Genomic DNA, 24775 nt, shown 5'->3' on the forward strand with positions numbered 1-24775 from the left:
AAGTGTCCAGAGCGGTTTCATCATGACTGTGGGGGAACAGCACCCTGGAGATCAATGAGGGAAGAGACGTCACGTGGTGAACCAGGGGGGGTCTGTGTGAAATGAGAATAATCTGAAAGATCAATGCACTATAAATCATTTCACGGACTACACCCTCACACTCCCCCTCCGCTCCCCCTCTCTCCCACAGCTGAAATAAATACACCTAATTAAGTACCACGGGGAATGCTGACTCCGAGGCCTCCAGCCAGTCGAATTAAAACAGAGCAACAGATACTGTATAATGTAGCTCTGAACAAATCAAACATCATTGATCAAGATCAGGATCTATACTGCTGCGCTGCTTAGCGCATGTTTCTTAACTGTGCCACCTCAGCAACTTTTGCATCGGCTGGGATGCGACTGAAAATCAGGGGACGGAGCTTTTCTTTGATGTGACTCATGCAGCGACACTGATCTCAGAACAAAATCTAGTCTGTCTCTGCTGGTAACAATAAACAGCCTGCCTGGTCAGCCTATCAGCAGAGGCTTCATCTGGAGACATTATGAAACACTTTTACAGTCAGTCGCCCCTCTGATTTAATATGTCTGTGCCTCCAGGTTTTGATTTCCTATTTATACATCGGATGATCAATTAATATAATTATATATATACTAAAACTCTGAATACAGAACATTTTCTTTCTCAACAAACATCTTCTTTCTACCTGCATTTGCCTGGATATCAGTCATGTCATAAGAGGAAAAACACAGGTGTTTCTAACAACATTAATGCTGGCTCGTTTGTATTCAAGAGTCATGACAGTGTGACAATGAGCGCAACACGAGAACTCTGAAACTCAAGCAGCTAAACAGAATTCAATCATCATTTTTATTGTTTACACCTGGATTTTGGCTTTGCATTAAACGCAGACTGTAAATAAAGATAGACGTCACCTCATTGACGTCATGCATAGGAAGAGTGGTTTTGAAGCTCAGAGTGGGCTGCACTGCTGTCGCCATCTTGGCAGTGTCTGACTCCGCCTATCTTCCTGCTAATCCAAAAATGGGAAAAGAGATGGGGCGTGAGTGGAGCAGATACACTGGTGTGTGCTGGGTTAATAACTCTAACAAGCAAACACTCCCATTAGCATCTTTAGCACAGCTGAGTGTCTTGATCGAAGGTAACCCAAGGCAAATTCATTTGTTGGCTAATTATCTAGTTAACGAGAACAAGCTAAAAAGCCAGATATGATGAGTGAGGACAACAATACCTGCTAGTGGACAGTGATAGCACCCACTTGTCACTCAAAGCAGTTCTGTCTCTGCTTGCACCCTTAAGCTTCTGCTCTGCAGTGTTTCCTCACTGGTCAACCAAGTCACAAAACTACAATAAACAGATTGCCCATTTAACTGGTACAGTGAAATGGAAGCCATGAAATATTTGATAATACTGTTTTGGAAACGTTCATCGCTGCAGCGCATGAGAATCAGAGAGCTGGCATATCTGCTTAGAAAAAGCATCAATATTCTGTTCAGTCTGGTCACAGCTGTGCTGAACCCTCCGGCTTTATCAAGCAGTTTCCCCAGAAGAAGAGAAGCTCATCCCATTTTAAAACATCATCAAATTTCTATGGCAGTCAGTGCACAGGAGCTGCTCTAAAATAGACTGACTCCCCAGGATGTGCTCTGACTGTTTTACCTCTAAGTGACTTCTCTTCTTTAATATCATTAAATATTAGCAGCTCATTAAAGTAGGTGTTGTTTTTAAAACAGATTAACAGGACAAACCGCAGTTATCGAAAAAGGAGGGAACAAATTCCCAAGCTAGTCCTCCACAGATTAATGCCCTCTCCCATCATGCCTGTGGGGTTAGCTGAGAGGCAGACAGCGATTAGTCACTGGGTTCAGCAAATTTATGACAGCCTCTCTTTTTCATGTCAGCTCAGTGACTGTGCTTCAGCGCTAACGCACACTTTGAATATCTTCTTGTTTAATCAGCCCAACGTGATTGTGTTATAACATCTGCACTGAGTTTGCAGACCTCCGTCTGCCAATCAAAGTCATGAAATCCTTTTCAGATCCTCGCATATTCTAATGTATAACAGCATGATGATTATTATTAATTTTATTTTTTTACATTTTGCATATCTGAAGAGCAATGTACAGCATTTAGCTTCAAGCCTGAACTCAACTCTGGAGACAGCTGGGATACAAAAGGCCAGTGTTCAGAGTGTGGGTGGATTAAAATGGTACTGGAGCATGTACGTAATGAAGTACCATAATGGAATTATGAGAGATTTTGGCACTTGTTAATTCAGGCCATTACTAAATTGCCCCACCTACATTCTTTTAGCTGATTGGCCCTGGCCCTGATTCAGGCTCCACACACTCATCTGGACTTCGCCTCACTAAAATAACCATCCGCCTCATCGTTCGGCAGCAGATTCTTCTGATGCCCACAATGGCACTCGATGTTATGGAGCCTAATGATGATTTATTGTATGGCAGAGACTGTCCTGTGTTCTGACCTACAAAGCCAAAGCAGTGTAACTGTGAGAAATATCATAATTTAGCTCCATCCATCCAAAACCACCTCTGAGGAAGGTAGAGTATATGACTTAATAGAAGTTATAGCTGTTACTTTAGCTGTACAAAAGAAAATGGTAACACTACTCACGACCTTTTGACATTTAAACCACTCAAGCAGTTAGTTGTGTAAAGAAGCAGTATACTGTAGGTTTGCCAGGTGTGAAGAGAGGACTAATGGATGTCCTTCAGATGCAACTTCTCAGCTAAAACTAGATGAATTATCGTAATTGTAATCAACTGCAACTGCTTATATAACTGACAACCTTTGGGCTAACCCAAACTTAAAGTGCAGATGCTTCCCAACAAGTCAGGAGTACTCACTAAGTGCCTTAAGTAGGAAAGTGACATGACTTAACATAATATTGGAGCTAATATTATTACCAGATTCCTACTTATTAATAGTATTCTTACATTTAATTACCAATGGAAATTCACATTTTTCTGAAAACTCTGATATATCAGACTTGGAGCTTGATAATACAGAAGTTCCTGAAAAACAAAAATGAATGCCTTACATCAGCCGCATGCTGTCAAAGTAATCAAACCCAAATTTAATGGATATAGTATCATATTGTCAGTTCACAGAACGTAGTAAACATGGGAGTCATTCATATCTCTACCATCAAACCCAGATGTCGTGAACGCAGCATTAACAATATGTTTTTTGAGCAAGGTTTCAGACAGAACTCTCCACCACCATCATCAAAACACCAATGAGTGGATACTTTTTGAAACAGGTTCCAGAGGCTTGAAGTAAATTATGATTTTATAATATTGATTTTAGGCTGCCCCTGAAACTTGAGAGAGACAGGGTGTAATACTGGCTGTCAATCATAACTGCTGTTTTTAGATCTCATTGAGAGACCTGTTGACCAATAGCCAATGTAGGCTTCATCAACACTCCGACAATGGCAAACATTTAGGACCAATCTCCCATAATGCAACTCCTACTATAACACAAATTATCCAATCAAAATACCACATGAAATGACACATTTTCCAAACTTGAGATGCACTAGTTGAAGTTGCAAAGTGATGACACGTCTCTGCTTGCACCTATTTACAATGCAGAGCTACAATTCAACAGGAGTCTTAACATGCCTCAACAGTGATATATTCTGGCACAGATTGCGACCAAGACTCTATTAGAGCCATTTCCCACAGGCTGACATGCAGTGAACTTGTAAGACTGCTTATAGGCACTTTATACAGTTTTTTACATTCATTTGTATGTTTTGTGACTCTGTTGCTGTGTCTCAAATTGCGTACTTCCATACTCACACTTGCTGTTTTGAGTGTGTTCACATTGTTAAGTACAGCAACATGCAGTGCACATACCTGGATGGTGCACTCAAAATGGTCAGATAATTGAGTGTGGAATGCTGGACACTTCGTACCTTCGCCATCATGGCGATTTAGCAAAGAGGGAGGGACCACTGTATTTTTAAACCTGTGAAAACTGCGACTGAGGAAGGAGGACACATCATTGGTGCCAATGGTGGCCAAATTTCCATGCTGCATAACAAAGGGGGCACACACAGGACAGTGAAATGTTTATTTTTAAGTTAAGTGAGCAAAGCAGGCGGTGGAAATTTTGGCAATATTACCACTGACGAAATGCATGCACTACGCCTGTGACTGTACTGATCGCACAAGAGTGTACTAACTGAAGTAACTTTAAGACCCAGCACCTGTTTACTGCATAGTGCAGTATATTTACAATCCGCCATTTTAAATACTTTAATATCTATGCTCCATTTAATACTTTCAAAAATTCCCACATGGAAAACAATAGTTGTGTACATGACACATAACAATCCCACAATGCAACGCATCATGTTTTACAGTTAAAAAAAAATTCCATTGTGGGTCGTAGCATCTGTCCGTGATGCTGAGCGAGTACTGCTCACTACAGAGTGAGCTACTCAATGTCTTTTTATATAGGAAGTATTGAACGAGCAAACAAAGGTTAAGTAAACTCTTAAATCCTTGGGCATCACAGTTTGTAAACAAACACATTTGTCTGCATTGGCATGTTTGACTTTGTTCTCGACCGTTCGCTGTGCAGACCTTTAACAACACTTCAGGACAGCTCCTCTAGTCACAACCTCATCCCACCCCCAACCCCGACCGGTGACTCTGTAGTTGATCTTCGCTCTGTCATGAGTCACTGAGGATCCTGTTTATTCTACCAACACTGCTGTTTGTCGTGCTCAAACAGGTCTCCTGTGCAGTCAACGCCAATTTAATTAAAGCTTTCCAGGAGCGGGCAAAATAATAACGCAAAGTTGTGTCATAACACTCGAGTGTGAAATCCTCTTATTGTCCTTCCTCTTGGCCCGCTACTCTTCATTCTGCTCCGCACCAAAGCGGCAGAGATTACTGTGCAGGCAGACCGGACGGAAACAGCAGTTGGGATATATTTCAAGTGTTCAAAAATGGAGCACTTTTGAGGCTTGGGCGAGATAAATCAAGTGTGATTTGACAACTTTAAATTTGAGCCCCCCCTTTACTGAGCACTATTTTTGTCACGGTCCACTTAAGGCTCTCTGTCAGAGCTGCTTTTAAGTGATATCCCATCAGATTAAAAATGAAGTGTATCACTTATGAGAAAAAACAGCGATTAAATGACATTTGTGGAATTAGAAGTGTGTAGTTGTGGTCACTTTGGTAGCATTACAGTCCAGCAGTGAACTCAGTAGTGTACAGGGGCAATGGATATTCCAGTGTATTTTTAGTCTCCAAGTCGATCATCTGATTCTGCTACTGTGGCCCAGTGATTGCTATTGATTTGCAAAAGGCAGCAAATACATGCAGGCTTAGTCTGTGTGAGTGAGTGAGTGAGTGAGTGAGTGAGTGAGTGAGTGAGTGAGTGAGTATACATACAGTGCTGTAATGTGTGTGAGTGTGTGTTTGCTTTGGAAAGATGCTTTAGTCTGCAGCAGACGGTTTGATATCGCAGCTCCTCCTGTGATAATAATGCATCAGCTACTGTACTGAAGCACTCAACAATCTAAACAACCTTTTGATACAGACGGATACCTTAAGGCCCCAATGTGTACTCAAAATGACAGTGGAGAAGATAAAGATGTAGTGTTTTTCCTTGCACAGGAAAAACAAGCCATTATTTTCATGTTTGTTGAACAGTTTTTCCTTGTTAATGACTAAATCACTCACATTTTCTCTTTATTCCCTATTTGCAAGTATCCTGGGCCACAGACAAATCAGACATTCACAGCCATGTAATGACTGCTTTTGCTAGCCACTGAAATATTGAAGACATATCGGCTGATTCCTATTAATTATCCTCTAACTTTCCAAGGTTTCTAAGTATAGGCCTTGGTGGTTCTTCCTACACAGAGGGGCCATGCACATGATTCAATGGGCGTAAAGGGAGGAGGAGGTGTGTGTAGTCTCCATCTTCAAGGTCTCTCCACAAGCATAATAATGTTACTTGGACTCTCATGCTGGGATAATGTCTGTCTTTTCATTCGCTAATGAAAATAAACAAATGTGTTCATTCCTAATCCCTTTAATTTTGGTGGTGGGGAGGAAAATTAAAAAATACAGAAATGTAAATCACTGTCAGGATTCATTTGTGGTATTGTTATACATTTTGGATCCCTGGGTTATGCTACGATCTTGGTAAGTGAATTATACAGTGAGGCTTTTGTGTGAAGTGGGAGGAGTAATTCTGTAAGATCTTAAAAAGAAGAAAGAGATAACTTCTGGCTCCACTGGAGTCTTTGAAGTCTCTGCTGTTTCTAAAGCTGTGATGTCTCTTTCATGTGACATAGAGAGGCAGCACTCTAAAAGAAACCTAATATCACATCTAATGTAAAAGGGAATGTTTTTAAGTGGAATAACATCCCACTTTCTTTTTTTTAAATTGGGGTCTACTGATAATGTATTTAATGCACATGATAATGTATTTTATAATTAATGGGCATGATATATGTAGGTTAATGACTCAGCCCTGGGAAATACTGGCGACCTGTCCAGGAAGTACCACGCCCTCGCCCAATGTCAGCTGGGATTGGCTACACCATAATAAATACATGGAACTGTCTTAATGACACCCGAACTGCACAGTGTTGCCTTCAGGTAACAGACGGAGAATAACAGTTAAGTAAAAATCAAATATGTCTGAAAACCATCAGTCCTGCCCCCCATAGTTACTGTTGCTATAGCGGTCACGCATTCTGTTCTTGCAAGACACATGATTCTGCCACAGTGATAACAGTGGCAGATTTATCATCGAAACACTTTTGTATCATGCCAAAAGACTGAGGCTAAAGCTGCATGTCCCAGACAGTCATCCTCACCAGATGATCCTTCAGGCAGAAGACAACATTTAAGCAGTGTAGAGCTACTTAGCTAGTTAGTCCAGGTATAATAAGGAAAAATGTAAGATCATTCTAATGTAATTCTCTTCACAGATTTCAATGTATAAACATGAAAATATCTATAAATAGGAGGGTTTGCGGGTTATTTCTGCTGCCTCAGGGCAACAATATGAAGTAGAAGGTGAAAAACATTTGAAGCTTTGCTCGTTAGGCAGTGGAAAGGACATAAATATGTTATAATAATATGCTATAAAAATCTAAACTTCCTAATAACAGTCATTCAGGTGAACTCAGGTGATTTATTTTGCTTATTACAGTGATTCCTTAATGGACAAACTTTTTATCTGCAAGCTGCAGCAGCTGGTGTATTTTCCAATTCACAAACGTCTACTTTCAAATTTACCAACAGTATGTAGGCAAAATCATTTTTGGAATAGAACAGACTTTTAATATTAATAATAATCAGGTTCATTAACTATAAAACTGTCTAAAATTAATTTCCCACTCTCATGAAAATGCATGTGGCAGCACCTCATCATGCTTTAATTTTGAAATGTGACAGTTATGTAAGAGAAGTGCATAGGTAACACACTCCACTGCACTTCAAGTGAAGTGTTACTAAAGGCAGAGGATTACTGGCTTGTGTGTAATCAATAAGAAATAACAATAGATGAAATGCTGCTGTTTTCGCAGCTGGGAATGGAAATCTGAATTCATTAAAGACAATTAATGGAACATTAAGTTATTAGAATAATATAAATTGATATATGAATAATGTATTAAGAAGTTGGCAGTTTGCAGGAATAAAAAACTGTCATTATGAGTAGAATAAGTTTTCAGCTAAAAGGGGGAAAATATCCACATCTATGTGAAGATTAAGCCCTGCAACAAATCAGCAAACAAATAGGGCCAACAGCGTTCAGACACAAGTAGCACTGAAAAAGTCATTATCAACCAAAATAAAATCTAATTCAACACCCCCAGCCATCACAGACTCTGCCTGATTAAAAAGGCAGATTGAATGTGTAGCGCCTGAATCCAATTATTTTTGGAAAGCTATACTGTGGCGTTGTCTCTTTTTGATTTGCGCTTACCTATCTGCCAGCTGAGGCACCTTGCTCATTGAAACAAAACTCTCATATTTACTGAAAAAATCCTTCTTTCTTGATTCAGAGGTGTGATCAGGTCATGATAAGAATCTTATTCCTAAAGTCCTGAAAAACATCAGTGAATACAACAAATTGTCTTGATAAAATACACTGAGGAGACTCCTGCTAACAGCAAATGAGCTGGTTTTAAGAGAAAAAGTCAAAAAACAAAGTCAAAACAAAATGTGGCATGTAATTTATACTTTTTCATTTTGCTCCTAATTACAAAGACAAATTCAAGGCAATGAACAAAAGATCATCAAATAGAGCAGTGGGCAGGTTTAATGAGGAGGCCACTGGCAACTGAAGACTAAAACAAATGGTCTTTTATTCTGTTTTAACTTCTAGCCGACCAATTTGGAGCAGGGCTGCCCAATTATGAAAAGGAAGCACTGATAATATGCTAATATGGTATTAATTTAAATAGGTGCAGTCAGTGAATCTGCTGCCAACCTGTCCTCCATGTGTGAGAAAACACAGCTTGACTTAAGAGTAAGATCCCTGTTGTGATCTGTGAGTGGCAGGTAAACAAACCCAAACTGCACTCGATATTATTATTATAACTTGAAATGTCACTTTGTCTTCCTACAGCTGACTCCATCAGTTCAGTATCTCTGTACCTGTTGTATCTTGAAACCAGTTAAGCTTTAAGTGAGGTATACTGTGTTTCTATGACACTATCAGCTTTTCAGCACCCACTTTAGTCTTATCAGAGTTTAAAGATCTGGAAGAATTAATTTAAAATCTGTTTGTTATGCTGAGCTTCAATAGGGGCAGGAAGTTATTTGGATGCCCAAATTGTTGAAAAAGAGTGAATTTAATTATGAGATAAAAGGTGTATCTTTCAAAGAACAAACAATCATTTTTGCTCATGATGACAGGAAATGTAGCCGACAGCTGAGAAACATTCACTGTCTTTCCTAACTGATCGAACAACATCAAAAAAGTGAGAAAATGCTCCCTGTTTATCAAACTAATTAGCTTAGAGCTATGGTTAGATCAAGATGGAGTCATATATAGATAAACAGTATATATAGTGTGAACATGAAAAACGCATTTTATATAATATAATTTATTTCTTAGGGCAAACATTTTTTGAAATTCAACTCCAGCTAACCTCCCACAGAACTGCTGAAGGATGTTTTACAACGGCTACATGTGAACCCATTTAATTGTACAGTAACAGAACACACTCAGCTCATTTACCAGGACTAAAAACACCCACACATGACAGGAACAAGTAGCACATTGTAACAATACTCCAAGAATAAAACACATAAGGACCAATTTATGTAACAAACCTGACTATAATTGTGAAGGTATTTTATACAGTGCGAAATAAGTAAATAGTGTTTTATAAAAACATATAATTGGTATATAAAACATATTCGATAATAAGCTAATGAATAAATAAATAAATAAATAAATGAATAAATAAATATTGGGAAAATGTTTAAAATCAGCAGATTTTTACAGCTGGAGAAAACAGCAGCAAACTGGGATTGTATGGGAGGGTGCATGTGAATGTGCACATGTGGAACATTTTGTGTAGTTAACCTTCTCTAAATAAAGTTTCTAGTTAAACTGTACAGGAACCAGAACCACTCACAAAAACTGAGAGTAGAGGTACATGAAAACCATGAACAATACACTGTAAATCAGAGAACAACATCTAAGCCACTGAACATGGCAACAAAAGAGGCTTTTAAGAGCTTCATTAACATTCATGCACACATAACCTTGATTGCATTTCCAATGTTCATTTGTAAGGGTGGGGGCGGTGTAGGTGTTTGGTCTTGGCTCTCTTTGAAAGTCCAACCCGGATCGGCCGTGTGCATGTTCTCAGAGGCTCGAGTCTCCTGTGCGGCTCTGGTGGTCCTGCAAAACGAAAACACCACATAAATACAACAGCACAGCATGAATCAGTCGTGCATGCCTTCCAACACTGAAGCTTGTGGTCTGTAACTCACAGCAGCATCATTAGCGACTTCATCCTGTACTCTACACTGAACATTGGGTATGGATTTGTTTAGGCCCAAAGGCCCCACGGGGCATTCAGGCTTTTCTTTTCTGTTAATGGTTCATTACATTTAGCAACAAAAAATGGACATCCTGTTTTTCCTGATGCTCTTTTCCCCAAGATTACCATAATGCTTCTCTCTTTGCAGACAGAGTAGTCAAGCTATTAGACAGATGTTTTCCCCTCAAACTGACAAGGGGAACACATTGCACATCCAGGTTGTTAGACTGACTCGCCTCTGAAATATTCATCCCAGTTTACTCGCAGGAGACACACTCGGATTTATAAGCAGTGGAGACCAGCAGAATGAGGAGGAGACTGGAAGAAGCAGGCTCATGTGCCACAGTGTACTTCAATGTTTATATTGTTTCAGTCTCTTTTTGATACTTTTTTAAATTTACTTCTTTATTTTAATGTCCCTATATAGTAAAAAATTAAGTCAAAATGATCAGTCTTACTGACTGATCTATACATTAACCCAGAAGCTAGTACAAAATATAAAGATATTATTAATAATGTTGAAAACCTCTCAAATGATTCTGTAGGGTGCTTTTTTTTCATTTTTAAATATCCAAAGAAAACCAGCCATTTTATCAGCAAAATGCTCAGGGGCTTTTCAGTCTTGTCCACCATTACAACAAAAACTCACTGAGGCTCAGTTCTCCCAAGAATGGTGGACACATGAAGGATGGAGACCACATTTTCCTCCTCTGCTCCATCTCCTGAGGCTCTGAAAGTAACATATTGACAGTCAGAGAGAGAGACAGAGAGGAGCGGCTAATTCTGTCTTATTTGTTGCTCTGTTTACCCTTAAACAATGTTTTTGCATTCAAGGCGGTGTTATCATTCCACTGCAGCGTATTGAGAAAGGGAAATGAATATTTGAACATTCATGAGAGGAAGCTGTGTCAATTTGAAAAGAAATCAATAAAAGTAATTGTATTTCCTCACTGAATTAACCTGGCAGACCCTGTAAAGCCTATAACCTAACAACACTCTGGTAAAACAGTGTTTTAACTATACAAGACTGAAAACAATGGAATGAAAGAACTAGCTTTAATTAAATTTTTATTTAATGTGTTTCAGACTTGTCATTGAAGAAATTGAAATTTTCTGGGTGACCAAACCACTATCTTACTTTAAATTTAGTTTCAACTTTGTTAACTGCTTCTTTTGCTCCTGAAGATTCAATGGGTTTTGTTGTGTTTTCCTTTTATTGTTTGAACAATGGACAAATATACTGAATTAAGAAGAGTAAACTTTCTGAACCTCTGTGTTTCTCTGCAGTGGACTCGGGTGTCTCCTGGCACATCTGGCTGCCAACGGGCACCTCTTGCTCACTGTCACATCTGCCAGTGCTACAAGAAACCACTGGATTACCGCCACACATTTCCAGACAGTCTTCATCAGCACCATCTAGACAACAGACATGGAACAAGATATTTTCCTGGCATTATTATTTGAATATAATCATGGTGTCAATAAAGAAGGTTAATAAAAACTGACAGCTAGGTCTTCAGCTTCATTTTCCACTTTTCAGAAAATAGGAGAAAACTGCTAAATTGACTGAATTTCATGTGCACTGTTTTCATAGTAGCAAGGTGTAGCGATACATCAGTTTAAATAGTTACAAAATGTGACATTTTGGAAATATGCTTGTTCATTTTCATGCTGAGAGTTGGACGAGAAGATTGACACCACTCTCCGGCCTTTATGCTAAATATGATGCTACAGCTAGCTGCTGATTAGCTTATCTTAGCATTTAGACCGGCAGCAGGGTAAAACAGCCTCCTTGGGTCTGTCCACAGTGAAAAAAGATCTGCCCTCCAACACCTCTAGGGTTGAGTAGTGAACAAGTTATATCTTATTTTTTTAATGCCTACAAAAAAACGAAGTGTAAAAACAGCAAGCTATGGTTTTATGGGAGGTTATCTGCTAGAATATTTGACCAGGCTCTGTGACTTGTTATCACTGCAGCAGAGACTCGTATTTCAAGATTTGTTCAAGGAAATATTTCACTTTCACTATCTACTGCTCTGTGGATTTTCAACATGCACACTGAGACAACTTATTTTTTAAAACTACATTTGAATGATTTGTATATATTTATATATTGTATACTGACATTACATTTGTCTAGTGGTGAAGGGAACTACTGCTCAGGTTGTAATAATATTTAGTTGTTTTATTTTATTTATTTATGTATGTATGTATATATGTATGTGTGTATGTATGTATGTATGTATGTATGTATGTATGTATGTATGTGTGTGTGTATGTGTGTGTGTATGTATGTATGTGTGTGTGTGTATGTATGTATGTATGTGTGTGTGTGTGTGTGTATGTATGTATGTGTGTGTGTATGTGTGTGTGTATGTATGTATGTGTGTGTGTGTGTATGTATGTATGTATGTATGTATGTATGTATTTATTTATTTATATTAGTTTACTTATTGTGATTGTTGTTTGTATGAGGATAGAACAGTCAGCAGCACCAAGAAAATAATGTCTTTTAATAATAATTAAGTACAAATATAATTTGTCATGGTAATTAAATAGTCAATAGACAATAAATATAACTGACTTTTGTAAATTATGAAACATGGATAGTCAATTAATCTGAATGGCCAAAGAAATATTTCTAATGGTGCTTACTGCTTCAACTTCCCTTTTAATATTACTAGAACCAGTCTTGGACCAATGAAGTGACTAAATTTATTCATTATATCATGTACAGTAAAGGTGAATCTCATTATTTGTAATTACCTGAGGGTGTGTCTCTGTGGTGTCCCAGCTCTGGGCTGCTGATATGTTCTTCGCAGTTTGAGGCATCGCCCACCAACACTTCAGCTGTATCACTACACTGCTCTGGTGTCGATGCTGTACTGTCGCTTGAAAACTCATTTATACTAATGTCAAAATACAAGTTCAGCTCTTTCAGGACCACGTCGAATTGCTTTTTCATCTCAAACTGAGGGCAGCCGTTCACATCAGATGGACTGTCACTGTCAGTGGAAACAGTGGAGGTCACCAACTGAGGGTTGAATTCATCCTCAATGTGCTCATCAGAATCACAGGCTGATTTACACTGAGGCTGTTGCTCTGGCCATGCGAAAGCAATAATATCTGCTTCTGAGATAAAGTTTGGCATTTCATTACAAGTGGAATCAGTGCTCAAAATTTCATTTACCATGTTCTCAATGTGACACTCCAATCTTTCCACCTCCTCCTTCGCCTCTTTCTCCTCTTCCTCCTCTCCTGGTATCTCATCGTACTTGTCACTCTCTGCCCCTGGCATGGAGTGGGAAAGTTGTCGCTCTGATGTTTTCAACAGCTGCCCGGGCAAGCTGGTGAGGAGAGGCTTGCTGCCCAGGCCAGCAGCATCGTCATCATCATCACCGTCTGGTGAGAGCTGGATTTTTTCGAAAGTGTCAAAACCCCCCGGCACCCCATCATAGAAAGTGAAGGCAGATGGCACTGGGGAAAATCTGTCATTACAGTTAAGGGCTGTGGGGTTCTTGTTAACATTTTGTGAATGGCTGAGATCATGCTGGCATGGCACAACTGCATCACTTGTTGGAGGAATGGTGAAGACTAAAAGTTCATCTTTATTTTCATCCATAAATGTCTTAGCTCTTTTTTGGTAATCAGGGAAACGGCTGAGTTTATCTCCTTGTTCAAGTTGACTAACTTGGCTTACTTCGCTGTCCTCTGTCCATTCACTGACAGATCCCACATGTGAGACTTCAGTCATGTCTGTTTTGTGTTCATTTTGTTGCTGCAGATCATTGTCTATTTTCACCAAAATATTCTTCTCCACACCAATATTTTCGTGCCCATCAGTTTTCATTTCTTCTCCAACATTTGTCACTTCTTTTCCTTCCTTTTCTTCAGTTTTTGCTTCATCTTTGATAAGAGTTAACCTGTTGTTGCATTCACTAGTTTCTCCCTCTGTCCAGTCACTGATGTATTCACCGGTTGATATTTCGTTTGTGTTTTCTTTGTTTTTTTCATTTTGTTGCAGAAGTTCTTCCTCTGACTCCTTTGCTTTCTCCAAGTTCCAAAGTTCATCAGCTTTTATTTGTTCCACAAAACTTGTCACATCCTCTCTTTCTTTTATCTTAGTTGTCTCAGTCTGTGAATATTCAACCTTGTGTGTCTTCAGGTGGTCAGGGCTGACAGGAAAACAGCTGGACTGATCCTGCTCTTTCAACTCATGTCTCACAGAACTGTGGCTTTCGTGTCTATCGTCCCCAGTAGGAGGAGGCTTCGTGGGCCCGTGTGGACTGCTGCTGGGACTAGATTTCCAATGACAGCTGCTTTCATTGCCAGTCATGTTGTATGTTTCGTTGATGGGGATGGAACAAGCCTGTGGTTCTGTGCACGACTGACATAAATCCTCTTTTTCATCTTTGCGCTGCTGTGTTGTGCTTTGCTGATTAAACTGCCTGGTCTGGCCGGGAGATGAAACCACATGTGATGGCCTGACGTCAGAACACAGTGGAAGAAGCGTTTCCGTCTCGCAGACTTTTACTGATGGAGATAATTCTACACCTGCACTACTCTCAGAGTTACAGCGTTTCTCTTCACCCTCCCTGTCAGTTTCACTCCAGATTGCAGGGTCAATTACACCGAAAGGGCCTGGATCATTATCTCCTTCAGCGGGCTCTTGACTGATTCTTGCAGGCATTGGAGTCTCTGTTGTGTGATCAGCTGTCTCACTCCAAGCTTTGGCTATCATATTGCCAGCAGCATTCTCTCCCTCTGCCTCACAGAAGTCATCAACTTCAACACTCACATCTACAGCTGCAATATTTCTGGCTAATACCACATCATAAGAAACAGTTGATCCTTCAGCACATTCAGAAACAGTAGGGATTGAATTTTTGCTCATGCCATTCTCATTAATGTTGCCTTTTGTTTCCCCATCACAGTTGGCAACATTTTCATCCTCACAAATCTGCAGTTCTGATACTTTTTCCTCATTTTTTACACCTTCTGCCAAGTTCCCAGACTCTTCTGGGTTAGAGTAAAATGATTTTGAGTCTGCATAATCACCGGGAGATATATGACTGTTACCCTCTTCCTCTTCTTTGCTGAAAAGGATATTCTCACTAAATACCGGCTTGTTCTTCTTCTGATTACTTCTCTGGCTCCATATATTACAGAAACCTGCGTCATGCAGAGCATCTTCATAAGTGCAATCAGACGGCCATTTGACCTCTTCATCACTTAAACTAAGGGTGAATGCTTGGATTTGATTGACATTATTTTGCACCTGTCTCCCATCTTCGTCATCTCCAACAGGAAAACAGCAACCACCAGGGGGCTCGTCTTCAAGTGATTTCCCCAGCCGTTTGCAACCGGGATGACTGGACGTGTCAGCGCTGGCGTCGTTTGAAGTGTGAGACTCTGCTAATGCCCCACCTGCACCATCAGACGGGCATGAGCTGAGCTTGTCAGTTTCAGTAAGTGGAGGCTGCTCATCTTTCCCCAGATGTAGGAGTTGTCTCTCAGCAGTGATAAAACAGGCTTCAGACAATCCTATGTGTACATCATCTGTGAGTGCAGTAATAGGGGTGACAATAAATTTAGTGTCTTGTGGTTGCTCATAAAGGTTTTCATTCTGAATGTCTTCACTTTCTGCTGTGCATACTCGTACCACATTCTTCTGTAGGGTATTTTTTGATGATGGGGAGCCAATCATTTTCCGAAATGTCAAAAGCTCAGGAAAGTCAATGGTTCTTTTCCCACACTGGTTGTTTGTCACCGTACAATCCGTCCTTGGCCGTTTTGGAGAGAGTGGTGAAGTTAGCTCTCCCTCTCTTTGTGGACTGGTGTCTTTGTGTGTGATTTTATCCATTTTCTTCTATCTGCTAAACCAAAAATAGAAACCGCTTGAGCATGAACAGCATCAGAAAGCCACGCTGCTCAGATCAATAAACGTTACTGTATCAAAAGAAAACAATCATGTCAAAAATGTAGATAACATACATTACTTATTTCTAGAAAAAACAATTCCACTTTCGAAGAAGACTATTCAGACCAGAAAACAAAAATAGGCTGGTGGGTGACGGTCTTGCAAACTTCAGCCTGTACTGTAGTCTATATGCCCATCTGCATTTCCACAATAGCGAATATGCTTTGTTGTATAATAGCTACAGTAACTCACCTTGCAACAAATCTGCAGCTCAAGTCACATTGAAGTAATCTCACAGTGAACCTCTGAAAGGACATAACAACGTAATATGCAGTGAGAGGATTTCCTATACCAGAACAGCTTGTAACACCAGCATGACACTGATTCACTGTACAGAATACAGAAATGGCTCTATAGCACTGTCATTGTTCTGATGCTTCCCTACTTAAAACAACCCCCATCAGTTCCTGACAATGTTAGCTTTGTTACCATTTAACACAATAGGCCATTTTCACAGCAAACATTTTGACTTGTCATAGTGGGAAAAGCACAGGTGTTATTAATAACATTAACAGCAGCTCTGTTCTATTTAAGTGTACCAGTAAACCAGGACAGTATGACAGTGAGCCACGCAACATGCACAATACCTGAAACCAAAGTAATTCGGCCCTCACTAATTTTATGATTCACTCCTGTGCTTTTCCTACATGTCAAAATGTCTTCAGTAGAAAACACTTCTCATACTCATGCAAATTAATGCACTGTTAGAAAGAAACATTTTAGGACACCAGGGTATGGGCATCAAATATGTGATGCATCTGTTACCTGGCAGACCAGCCTGTCACACACAGGCACATTTACGAATGTTAAAACACAAGAGGGTATTTTTATTTGCTATATAAGTTTTTGCACCTATTTTTCTCAAGCACTCTAAAATGTTATAACAAAAAATAAATAAAATGATAATGCTCCTGCTGCCATATCCATGCTTTGTAGCAAAATGAACTTGAATACCACATGATATTCTACCACCACTCAACATTACACAACAATTCATACCAACAGGCCATCTCTTTGTGGGATAAAAAAAACTTATTTTAAACTGCTGATTTGCTGTTTGGGCTGATTTGTGTCACACACCCAGCTTTCGCTTCCATTTACCTAGCTAAATTTTGCAAGAGAAAATCTTTTGAAGCTAGCTCGATGCTAACATTAGCTTCTGTTTATACTTGACTTTCTATGATAGCTAATAGCTTTGGCCAGTTAGCTAGCTAAAGCAAGAGTAAAAATGGCTATACATAGATGAGCTGCTTTTTCAGACGTCGGTTTTAATTTCCTTCAACTACCAACTATACTACAGGCCATTTACAGTATGTTAAATAAAACGACTTTAGCATTACGAATCGCACAAGCTAGCTTACTGAGGTATTGAGATAAGCAAACCCTCCATTAGCTAAACCGTACTTCCGGCTATTGCCTATGACATTATCTGAAGCTAGGGAGCTAGGTATATTTTACGTCTTTATCCATCTATTAATTGTTATTCACGTTACTAACCTTTATGAATTAGTTTGTTGCGCATTAAAGTTGACACACCCAGCCAAGTAACTTGGGTTAAGTAAGCTGGTTAGCTAATGTGACTGTGGTTCCTGTTATCCTCGGTGTGGCGCGAAACTATTGCGGATGATAAGCCAAACAGATGGCTTCTAGTGGTTTAGCTAATTTGAACATTGTGGGGATTTTCCTGTCATCTTCAACAGATTAGAGCAGCAGTTTGCCCTATTTTTAGCGCTGGACGGCACCGAAAGGTTATGAAATAGCTTAACTTTATATATGAAAACTCGTGCTTGTGTTTGACATTTCTGGTTGTCTTTATTTTTCTTAATTCGTGGCAGCATCATCCGAGAGTCAACGACCACACATATAGTGAGTGGCAGCGGGAGAGGCAGAGATGTACCGCTCGCTCTCTCTCTCTCTCTCTCCCTCCCTTTCAGTATCTGTCTCCTCCTCTCTGTTCACTGGCAGCAGTGTGTGTTCAGCAGCATCATCCTACGGACCTGCGCCGCTTACTTTCAGTCGAGGCTGACTTTTCTCCCGCACAAAAATAAAAAAATAAATTAGAATCACCACAGAATTAAACAAAACACACTAAAGAAATATTAAGCTACAAGTGGCTCGACAGAGGAGCATTTTTAGTCGTCTGAATCGCTTGTTTTTTTCCCGTCTTCGCAGGTTTTTGTGACCACTCCAGACATCACACCGGACTTCTCCCGTTCACTCCGCACTCTCGCAAGGTAGGATGGATGCTGTGGATAAGATATTGAATGATGCATGGAAAAAACAATTTCTTTCATCATTGATAACTCAGTTTTCTATGCATATTGGCATGATCCAACCCGGTACGTCATCCTTTTGGTTTCATAAGTCTAATTTATGTATTTATTGACGTGTTAAGTCCATATAAATGAGACGCAAATTACAATAAGGACATATATAATTTATCAATAGAGCATCGGCAGTTGTTTTATTCATCCCTGGTGGTATTTGCACGTTTTGCACGCAAACACTTATCAACATTAAGATGATGTGGGTTTGTCTTGCTTTTGCTTTACTCTCACTGCCTACACACACACACACACACACACACACACACACACACACACACACACACACACACACATCAGGCTTTTATTCATCAACAAAGTGAAGACAGACAAACCAGCATCGGTCAGACTATTTGATTTTGGTCGATTATAATTAGCCTCTGCATGGATTGGCTTCTACAACATGGCACTATGTGGTGTGATATATCCTGTTGGTAGTTTGGCACTGGTGCTGATGTTGCAAGGGTGTGTGTGTGTGCAGGAGGAAGGTGGGGGTGTGGTGTGTCTCCTTAACCCACATCATCCTCATTGGGAGGCTGCTTTTTTGCAAATCAATGCAGGCATGACCACATCTCATCCACCAGCGCCTCTCCTGCACACACACGCGCGCACACACACACACACACACACACACACACATACACACACACACATAGCACACACACATATATATTTTTAGACAATAAGGCAGGATTACACCGAAATCTACCAGATTTACCAGAATCAGACCCCTGCCATGTTCCTATCAGATGGTGCCTCTGGGCCGGGGCTCTGCCTGCCTCTCAAGGTCATCCCCTGTTGGCAAATGATGGCAAAGGGACGTTGTTATGTAATAGCCCATCGCCTGGCTCAGAGGCAGGTCTGCTGCTTGTTACAGGACCGTAAAATTACTCATCTGACAATATATCTTTGTGTCAGTCTACACCTGTCTGCTCATGTGTAACTACATCCATGTTTTTTTCTTTCTTTTCTGGCGGTGCCAAAGTCCCAATGGACTGGGAGATACAGGGCTATGACTCAGGTTTGGAGTCAGCATGGTGCTCTGCTCTGCATAGCACTGCAGACTGACCCAGAATGTCTCGTCCCAGACTCAATGTCTCGTCCAGCTTAAAGAAAAGCACTGACATTTTTCAATTATGCACCAGCTGTCTGTAGATGTGAGTAACTGGTGCAAAACATTGCCATGCATAACATTAAGAGCTAACAGGGGGGGCGGGGTGTGTTCAGTGTTTCGTGCTAACAAGAGTCATGCCTCTGCATCCGTCTCCAATCACACCCTGATTACTTTCATCTCACTTTCCTTGCATGAATCCTTTACCTCCTCTTTTCCCTGTTTGCTGCTGGTGCACTTTTCTCCTGTGTTTATCTGGTGAAAAAGAGTGAGCTGGATAACGTGGAAAAAAATGTCATTATTTTCACATTTGTTGGCTGCTGACGAGCGACTGATCTGAGTGGAGACATTTTGTCCACTTATCTTACATTTAAAGATAGTTTTGAGTCTATTCCTCATTTGTTGCACAGCCAGGCTGATGGTGAATGGAGACAGGGCTCATTGGCAGCTTTGAAAAATTACAGTGGAGATGACTGCCTTTAAAAAGGATATTTTAAACTGTGAAGGAAGATGTTCCAACCTATCATGTTGCCACTTGCGTCACTTCAAAGGTCGTGCAGTTACAGGTTTTACAAAAAGTGAGCTGAGGGGGGCGGTATTAAAAATGTGTGATTTATTTAAGTGTCAGATAGCCTTTTTGCACACCATAAATTAATCACTCAAGGATTAAAAGTAATTGCATTTTATCATATACAGTATAAGCTATTTTTTGGCAGTAAGGCCCAGATGTGACTGTATGATATGGGCCCCCCGCCCCCAGCAGCACGCTGACACAATACAGATGCAGATCCTGCTCTGCTTGTTGCATGAATGAAGGTAGACAGAGTCATGAGTAACACCTGCATTATGATGCAGTTCCCAAGAACATTGGGAACATATTAGAAGTGAATGAACATTTAGTACCACACCAGAAGCTTGTAGCTGTAGTGTTCACTCCTCAGAGGTTTTCTGTACTGTGTGTGTGCTGCAGCATCACCTATGCTGACAGTATGCTCATAATGCGCTTGATGATTTGTGTTGTCCCAGGATGCAAAGTGCACACACATTCACAAACATGCTCAATCTGTAAAGATAAGTCTTAAAGACAATGTGCACATATTTGAGTTATGGGTTGGAGATATATTGTATATATATAAGAACACACACACACACACACATGCACCCACACCCACACCCACCTACACAGTGACATAATGGCCAGGCTGTCACACATCTTGTGCTCTCATCTTTCCTGGGACACATCTATCTCCTGCTGCAGCTGCCGTCTTCAGGTTCAGCCCATCTTGTCTCGCAGCCCATATTGTAACAGAAAAGTGTTGGCAACGTGATGTCAGGGTGCACTGCCTCCTCAGTTCTACTGCAGTACTGAGAGAAGAAGAGGGTAGTTTTCATTTGAGACATTTGGACATAATTGAGTGAAGTTGCTGCCTACATAAACTGATAACACACTATACTGTGTGCAGTGCAGGACTGTTTGATTTTTATTAAACGAGCAGTTGCAGTTCAGTCGAAATTTATAAAGCATCAGATCCACTTATTGATCATACTGAATCCCTAATTGAATGTATTCGAGTAGGTAGTCTGTTTGGGAGGAGATCATTTCATTGTGATCTGGTGCAATAACAAAATATCTTTAACGGAAAGTTAAGTTTGAAATATCGGAATATTTAAAAACTAAAACTCAAATATAATTTACCAAGGAGTAAGACTGGTAATTTGCTGACTGAATAACAACCTAAATATTTGGTAAATCGCTTGTACAGAAAGAGAGAGGAGAGAGAGAGAAAGAGGGTAGCTTATCTTGTCAAATATGAAAACATGTATTCTTTGCAGCAGCATCAGCATTTTTCAACAAGACTAATAAAACCTAATCTTCACAGAGCCCACACCACTCCGGCTCAGTCCCTGCCGTTCAAATCCAGCCCAGGCCCTTTGCTGAAACATTAAAGGCAAAAACTGCCCAAAAAATAACTACTAAATCTTCTTTGGAAAGATGGATTGCATTATGGAAAAATAGGTTCCAGTGTTTTTGAATTTTGACCCATATTAGGGAATAATGTCAGGATATCTCAGCCTCTGCTGTTTTGATTCTATTTTTAATCTGTCTCTCACAAGTCTCTTAACTTTATGGACATGCAGTATTAAATCGCTGGATTACCCTTTTAATGAATCCAGCTCTTTTACTTCCTTGGATCCAATCCAAATATCAGTGCACAACCCTACTAAAAAACAAATTCACGTAGAACCAAAAAGGAAAATTGTCATCCATTATTCCTGGAGCAATAAAACTGAAATGAGAAGCATTCATGCGAGGCTCTGCAATGAATGCTGTAGCATAATTTTCACTTATCACCAATACTTATTGTGAATGCTACATGAGTCAGACGGATATGAGTTTTGTGTTTTGAAGGAAAAAGCTGCAGTTTTGCTGATCCACTGCTACTGTGATTATAGTTGTTGCCAAAAATATCAGGAGACAAATTTAGTTGATTTTCACAATGAAACTGTAGTTGATGGATCACAGGGTCAGTTGTGAATGAGAAAATAGTACAACTTCCTCTCGTTTTCAGAAGCAGCTGAAAGCACTGAGAACGCCCAGAGGGTCATGTTCACATGAGGGTGTTTTTCTGTGCTCTTGAAAAGCTCCTATTTGAGCGATGGACGCTTTTTTGTGCTCATATTGTGTAATCTGTGTCATAACAGCCGGACACAATATGGCCTCCTCACACACAGACCATGGTAGTAGATGACCCGCCGCTCCAGTGCTTCAAATGTAGGGGAAAAGTTTGGATGAATGGGATGTTGTGGTGCTGTGGCTTTGTGCAAATGCAGGTCATCAAAAGCCTCTTGTAAATGAATGACGGCTAGTTGAGTTGACATTCAGCCAAGCTCACATACAGCTTGAAAATGTGGCTTTTCCCTTATTAATTCATCAAAGATCTGCTTGAGGTGATGTTTGTTGGTGGGCAGCGGCTTCATCGGGGGCTCAGCTGATAGTGAGAGTTTCTTCAGGTGCGATATTCGGTCCCGAGGGAAGAGACTTTTTAGTCGCATGAGTCTTTTCCAAAGGGAAATGCACAATAGAGCAATAGATAAATCAACCAGGTTGATATGTTGGCAATATAAGTTTATTGCCAATATATTAGTATCAGCGTATATGTCAGCCCAACCTTCAAGAAACTGGAGCACAGAGATGCTGAGCTAGGTTTGAGCCACATTATATAACAGTGTGTCAACAAATGTATTTTTACACTGTAAAATCAAGTTTGTATCTTGATCACAATAAAAATGAAATAACATTTGAAAATAGTGTTAGGTATCTGTATCAAGATTTTAGTTTATGTTATGTTTATGTTTAAAAGACATTATTATAAGCTAATATATCGTTATTCTTAACCTCCCAATTATTGATATTAATATCAGTCCTAAAAATCCTGTATTGGTAGTTGTATAATGGGTAATACAGTTTTTTTCATACCTGCAGCTGTTTAAGTTGTAATAAGTTCATTTATTTGCTGTGTTGCCCATTTGGTTCACAGGCGGTGAAGAGCCATGATTAGTCATTACATAACTTCAGTTTTGTGCATTATTAATCCAGAGTTCCTCTTCAAACCTGGTTCCCGCTGTGCCTGGCTGAAAGCATTTTTCAGAAGTGGATTTGGGGGCAGAGTATATCCCTCTTCCGTGGACAAATGGTTTCCAGATTGTGTCCCAGGGGCCGTCTGAGCTGCTTGCGAAGGTTCCAGAGGTCCTTACCAAATGAGGAATTCATTTCATTTTTTTCTTCATTGGCTGAGGCTAACTTTTCTGATCTGACATGTCACTCCCTCCACTGCTCCCACTCTCTGTCAACAACAACCAAATTAGATAAACTGCATATACCCACAATACACACACACACACACACACACACACACACACACACTCTCATATCTATATGCTAAATATGACGCTACAGTTGGTTAAATTAGCTTAGCATAAAGTCTGGAAACAGGTGAAAGCGGCTTCAGACCCAGTCCACAGGTAACAAACTCCTGTGTTATCATCATTGTGAGGTTGCCAGGCAACCAGTGCACACTCCAGGAAGTCGATGTTCCCAGCCCCAGTTATACTCCGACCTCTAATAGTCACATTAGTTATTGTTGTTTTTAGGCTTTCTTTTCTGAAAAGAAAAAAATGGACAGGACCTTTGGCCAGGCCATTAGTTTCCCTTAGTTTTCAGTCTTCTTGCTATGCTAAGCTAACTGGATGCTTACTGCTTCTTTTTTAACATACAGACATGAGAGTGGTAACGATCTTCTCATCAGAAAGAGAGCTACCGCATGTTTTTCCTAAAATGTCCAACTATTCCTTTAAAGTACCACAGTGTTTGATATGTTTTAGCCGATTATGCTGCCTTCCATTGAACTGTTCATTACAGTATGAACTTAAACTTGCAGAGGCTTGCATAAGATAATGTATCACAGAGGACCTTTTTACTTTATTGTTATGGTGTAGTTATGTTATTGACCTGATGGAGCTGTCAGCAGGGACCGTTTTGGAAACAGTGTTCATGTTCGTGCGCAGCGCCGTGACAAACTCAAACGATGATCAGCAAGCGAGCCTGGGTGCTGTGTTAATTTAGTCATTTCTTGCAGTAACAAGGTTGCTGTTTGGCAGCCAACTTCAGAGTTGGATGTTGGAGCGTCTTTGAATGCACCACAGGGAGCATGTTTAAAACGGGCTCTGCTCTCAGTGTCATTGCAACACAACAGTAATGAGACGCTGGTGTTAAAAACAGGCTGCAAAATGATGCTCTACCGATCTCAAGTGAATTATAGCTGTGTTGATTTTCTTAGCATATCGAAATAAAAACTTAGGACACGACCATGAGGAAATGGAGCTTAGTAAAAACCAATACATAATGGCAGGCCGCAGCAAATGACTGCAGCAACTCTTGGATGTTTGCCTGACTCTCCCCTCCTCGCGCCTGTGCATGCAGAGACAGATTGGCACCACACATACTGTTGCTGCCTCACATCTCCTTTGGTCTTTTCAAGCTAAAGAGGTTTAATAAACCATTTCAGCAGAGAGAGAGCAAGAGTAGAACATGTTCCAAAACTCTTAACCATCTTTTGCAAATTATGATAATTAGGAGGTTGGCTGATGAACTAATCGAGGCCATAAAGTGGCAGCATTAGCACAAACAGCGAGACACAGAGGCAGCTGGGTGCAAACAGCTGCAACGGAGAAATTAAGGGACATTAAACAGCAAAACACACTTGAGTTCCTCTCA

The 24775-nt window shown here is 40.2% G+C and overlaps 2 protein-coding genes across 4 annotated transcripts in view; one reads left to right on the forward strand and one right to left on the reverse strand.

The window, feature by feature from the left end:
• Positions 1 to 9516: 9516 nt before the first annotated feature.
• LOC130187620 (uncharacterized) lies at positions 9517 to 17921 on the reverse strand. Of its 3 annotated transcripts, none has more exons than XM_056405368.1 (6): positions 17563 to 17921; positions 16258 to 16310; positions 12852 to 15958; positions 11355 to 11501; positions 10735 to 10807; positions 9517 to 9943 (listed from the first exon to the last, which is right to left on the reverse strand). In XM_056405368.1, the coding sequence occupies exons 3-6, from the start codon at positions 15946 to 15948 to the stop codon at positions 9790 to 9792; spliced, it is 3471 nt and encodes a 1156-aa protein (XP_056261343.1). In that variant the 5' UTR covers positions 15949 to 15958; positions 16258 to 16310; positions 17563 to 17921; the 3' UTR covers positions 9517 to 9789. The 3 variants fall into 3 exon arrangements, with proteins under 3 accessions (XP_056261343.1, XP_056261342.1, XP_056261344.1); XM_056405367.1 differs by having other exon boundaries at positions 12852 to 15961; XM_056405369.1 differs by having other exon boundaries at positions 10735 to 10815; positions 12852 to 15961.
• Positions 17922 to 18013: 92 nt separating this feature from the next.
• vsnl1a (visinin-like 1a) overlaps positions 18014 to 24775 on the forward strand; it is a 32778-nt gene continuing 26016 nt past the window's right edge. Inside the window, exon 1 of the mRNA XM_056405370.1 lies at positions 18014 to 18299. The gene's annotated coding sequence lies outside the window, so the exon portion shown is untranslated. The remainder of the gene's footprint in view (positions 18300 to 24775) is intronic.

Source organism: Seriola aureovittata, chromosome 19, assembly GCF_021018895.1.
Source record: "Seriola aureovittata isolate HTS-2021-v1 ecotype China chromosome 19, ASM2101889v1, whole genome shotgun sequence".
In the NCBI taxonomy this organism is placed as follows: Eukaryota; Metazoa; Chordata; class Actinopteri; order Carangiformes; family Carangidae; genus Seriola; species Seriola aureovittata.

Bases quoted from the DNA above. Each gene is read 5' to 3' on its own strand.
- LOC130187620 (XM_056405368.1), bottom strand. From the start codon at position 15,948: ATGGATAAAATCACACACAAAGACACCAGTCCACAAAGAGAGGGAGAG. The intron at 11,502-12,851 runs GTAATTACAAAT...TCTGTTGTCTAG, and splicing joins CCACAGAGACACACCCTCAG to ATGGTGCTGATGAAGACTGT. The intron at 9,944-10,734 runs GTGAGTTTTTGT...TTCGTTTTGCAG, and splicing joins CTTGGGAGAACTGAGCCTCA to GACCACCAGAGCCGCACAGG.